General features: G+C 47.3%; 1 protein-coding gene across 1 annotated transcript; it reads right to left on the bottom strand.

Moving 5' to 3' along the window:
- Window positions 1-738: 738 nt before the first annotated feature.
- Window positions 739-1,861, bottom strand: LOC123481999 (nuclear apoptosis-inducing factor 1-like). Its single transcript, XM_045207973.1, has 2 exons — window positions 1,194-1,861; window positions 739-1,001 (listed from the first exon to the last, which is right to left on the bottom strand). Exons 1-2 carry the CDS (start codon window positions 1,597-1,599, stop codon window positions 868-870), a joined length of 540 nt encoding a protein of 179 aa, XP_045063908.1. The 5' UTR covers window positions 1,600-1,861; the 3' UTR covers window positions 739-867.
- Window positions 1,862-4,323: the final 2,462 nt, after the last annotated feature.

Here is a 4,323-nt window from a genome sequence, read left to right as displayed (position 1 = left end):
CATCAAAGCGCAATTTGCAGCGATAGCCGGTTTTCCTAATGTAATCGGAGCGATCGACTGCACACATATTGCTATAAAGGCGCCATCTGAAGACGAATTTGCATATGTGAATCGGAAACATTTCCATTCAATAAATGTGCAGATTATATGTGATGCACAAATGCGCCTAACAAATATTGTGGCAAGGTGGCCTGGGTCAACCCATGATTCATATATCCTTACAAACAGCATGGTTGGGATGAGACTCCAAGCTGGCAGGGTGCGCGATGGGTGGCTACTTGGTAAGTTATGCATTTAAATGTATGGTTCTATCTAAAAGTAAAATGTTTGTGTCTGTAATTATTATTACTGCCCATCAGGAGACAGTGGTTATCCACTAAAGACGTGGCTGTTAACCCCCTCACCAACCCACAAACTGACCGAGAGCGCAGATACAATGATGCCCATTCCCGCACTCGGTCAGTTGTGGAGCGGGCGATTGGGCAGCTGAAATGTCGGTGGCGCTGCCTTGACAGGACCGGGGGATGCTGTTATACCGCCCTGACAAGGTTTGCCGCATCATACTGGCCTGTGGAGTGCTGCACAATGTCGCGCACAGGCATGGCATACCCCTTGGTGAGGTGGGGGCACCGCCAGATGACCCTGACCCAGGACCAGTATATGTGCAGCACAATCAACAAGCCATTCAGGCCCGTCAACGTGTAATTGCGACAATATAAATGGTACTCAGACACAAAGTTCATTTTTTGACCAATTCTTTTAATGAATGGCTTATTTCTGTGAGTGCGTCAGTGACATTTTTAAGGTGACTGTTCATTTCTTCAATGGCCCTAACAATTTGTTGTTGTGACTCCAGAACAGCATGCGTCAAGACACGGCCAGATGGACGGGCTTCAGCACTGGGGGAACATTAGAGACACGGGAGACGCTGGACTGAATGGGCTCTGGCTGCTCAGGTGGTGCGGACTCTGAGTGCGTGCCAGTGGACGTTCCTGCGGTTCCTAAGTCCAATTAAACACAGGCACATCTTAACAGTAATTTGAGTCTGTTCCTTATTAATGGGTACACGCATTTGCAATAAAAGCAGTGGATACGTGAAATCTCTGGTGTACCTTTTGCTATATTGCATGCATTTTAAAATTAAACGGTGGCTGGCTATGTATATCAAAGTTAAGGAAATAAATCTGAGTCACCTTGCTGGCAGTCCTGTAGTATATCCGAGTCTCCTACATCAGCGGATACGATTCCAGAGATTAACGTGTCTCCTACAATAGAGGCAACTCTCTGATCAAAGGGTGCAAGTTCATCGGTTCCTGTACCACCGCCTGTTCTGCCCACACTTTGTCGGTGCGCAGCAGTTCTCCGCTTAACTTCCACCTTTATGTCTGACCATTTCTTCTTCAGTTCATTTACGGTGCGACTCTCAGATCCCACCGCGTTGACGGCATCAGACAAACTCGCCCACTCTTTTTTCTTTCTTTTGTTATTAATTCCAGAGGACAGATTTCCAAATAAAATATTTTTTCTTGTTTCTACCTCTGATAGTAGCACCTCTAATTCGTTTTCAGTGAAATTTCGTTTCTTGCTTGCTTTAGCCATGTTCTTGCAGGTTTCTTTTGCCAAATTGGACTAATTACCATATTTAAATTGATTTAATTGAGGGAGGAGACAGGGTGTGGTGTGGTGCTCGTGCATGTGCGCTCAATTTCGCGTTGATTGGGATGTACAAAGAGAATGTATGTGGAATGCTGCGTACGCAGAGATTCATACATCAGATTTTTTTGGTGCGTACGCACATTTATGGCTTTGTCCGTACGCAATGTTTTAGTATGAATTCAACGCAAGTCTTTGTACATGAGGCCCCTGGTGATCGAGTCTGGCTCTCTACCAGAAACCTGCCCCTCCGCCTGCCCTGTCGGAAACTGGGTCGGCGGTTTGTAGGGCCATTTAAAGTCCTGAGAAGGTTGAACGAGGTGTGTTACAAATTACAACTACCTGTTGAGTATAAAAGTATTAACCCCTCGTTCCATGTGTCTCTTCTCAGGCCGGTGGTAGCTGGCCCACTCCAAGAAAGTGAGATCAGGGAGACTCCTCCGCCCCATTGGACATCGAGGGGGCACCGGCGTACTCCGTGCGGTCCATCTTGGATTCGAGACGTCGGATGGGGGGTCTCCAATATCTAGTGGAGTGGGAGGGGTACGGCCCGGAGGAACGGTGCTGGGTGCCGAGGAGAGACATTTTGGACCCGTCTCTCCTGACGGAATTCCATCGTGGGCACCCGACGCACCCTGCTCCGCGTCCTCCTGGTCGTCCCCGAGGCCGGAGTCGGCGCACGTCTGGAGCCGCGCGTCAAGGGGGGGTACTGTCACGGTTTCGGCCGAGGCTGCCTCTCTTCCTTGCTCGGGCAGGCTTCGGCGTTCGTCGTCTCCGGAATACTAGCTGCCACCGTTGCATGTTTCTATGTTCGTTTGCTTTTGTCTGATTGTTGTTACACCTGTTATCGTTTAGTGTAATTAGTGTCCTATAAGTTCTCGTTGTGTTTGTCTAGTGTTGTGTGTGATTGTTTTCACTGTCGTGGGCTTAGCTTTTGTATGTACAGTTTGCTCGGTTGAGCTGCTCTCCATTCTGTGTTTTTGGAGTATTTTGTCGCACGTATTTTGTGCGCCCGCTTTATTTCGCCTGTGTGCGGAGTTTCTCGCCTCAGGGCATTTGTTTTCGTGCTGTGTTTTGTTGCCAAACAACTAAAGTCTTTTGGACTTACTTTGTGCGTCCTGCGCCTGATTCCACCACCACACCCACCTACAGCTACACTGACAACAGGCCTCACAAGATTCGTCTGAAGGTCCCCCAGTACCAGTTGAAAAAAATTAATGGAAGTATTATGGAGACTATTTAGTGCCAAAAATAAGGGGCTAAATACATGTTAAAAAAAAACATATTTTAAAATGTTTCCTGATCTTTCTTATATCTCTAAGATATAATCCATTTTGAATTCAGGCTGTAGCACAACAAAATGTGGAATAACTATGAATACTTACTGAAGGAACTGTGGATATATGTTTCCGTCTGTCACGACTTCCTCCGAAGATGCCTCCTCTCCTTGTTCGGGCAGGCTTTGGCGTTCGTCGTCACCGGCCTTCTAGCCACTGCCGCTCCTCTTCTCATTATTCCATTTGTTTTGTCTTGTTTTTTACACACACCTGGTTTATATCCCCTCATCAGTCCCTGTATAAGTATTCCCTCTGCCCCCATGTCTTTGTGTGTGATTGTTTCCATGTGGAGGTGTCGATAGCTCGGTGGAGTATTATGTACTTTATCGCCGGGATATTCACCCATGTGTTTTGTTTTTCTCAGTGCCCCGTTAAGTCGCACTGTAGTTGTTTTACGCATTGCTTTGAACCGCTGTATTGGCCGAATAAACCATTATTCTGTGATTTACATCTCCTGCGCCTGACTCCGTCCAAATCACCCGCTACACCGTCAATATTTTCCTCTCTCTCTTTCTATCTTTTTCAGTTTATTTCTAGCTGTCTCTCTCCCCTCTCTAGCTCTCTCTCCCCCTGTCTCACTCTCCTTTCCCTTTTTCTTCCCATCTCAGCCTGTCTCTCATCGCTCTTTCCCCCTTTTCCTTCTTTCAAGTAGACAGCCCTTTGTCTCCTCTCTCCTCAGTTCACCCAGCGAGTTCTGCCCAGCGTGAGGAATCAAAGAGGCCATTCTGTGGCCGGTCATGTCCCCTGAGCCCCGTGAGAGATGGACAAGCAGACACGTATGCCAGCTCAGTGGGAGCAGGATGAAAGTCAGGGAGGATACAGTTCAGTCCACCGTAGATGGGATTACATTAGTACAATGTGGTATGTTCTAGCTAGCCATCTACTTGATTGACTGTGACCTCTGTGGTGGTGTGCAGTTTCACCAATAGTGTTAGCAGATTTATGGGTGTGGACCATCTGTTGTCTTTACGTGGTGTTAGTTCTAATAGTGGCATATACAGGCATACAGTATGCATACATATGGACATTTTCCCCATGGCGTTACTATGTGAGAGACGTTAAGAGAGGTTATCCTTTTCTTATGTCAGATATGTCCTGTATGTTCCGTGGTGGAGTTGATTGGGCTTTTGTGATTCACAACGACTCCAACCCAGTCTTCTTGAATAACAGGTGCCAGGGAGTAACGGAGTGGCCATTTTGTCTCTCTGCCTCGCCATCTGTGTACCTGGCAGGCTTCAACAAGAAACGCTGTGTTGCGTGGAAGCCAGAGCAATTGGACAGACATGTCCTTGAATGAGCATGGTAATCCAGCACATATGGTGCGTGCGGAAGA

Source organism: Coregonus clupeaformis, chromosome 27 (genome assembly GCF_020615455.1).
Source record: "Coregonus clupeaformis isolate EN_2021a chromosome 27, ASM2061545v1, whole genome shotgun sequence".
NCBI classification, from domain to species: Eukaryota; Metazoa; Chordata; class Actinopteri; order Salmoniformes; family Salmonidae; genus Coregonus; species Coregonus clupeaformis.
The sequence above is the reverse complement of the archived record's forward strand: the minus strand, read 5'-3'. Positions and strand labels throughout refer to the sequence as shown.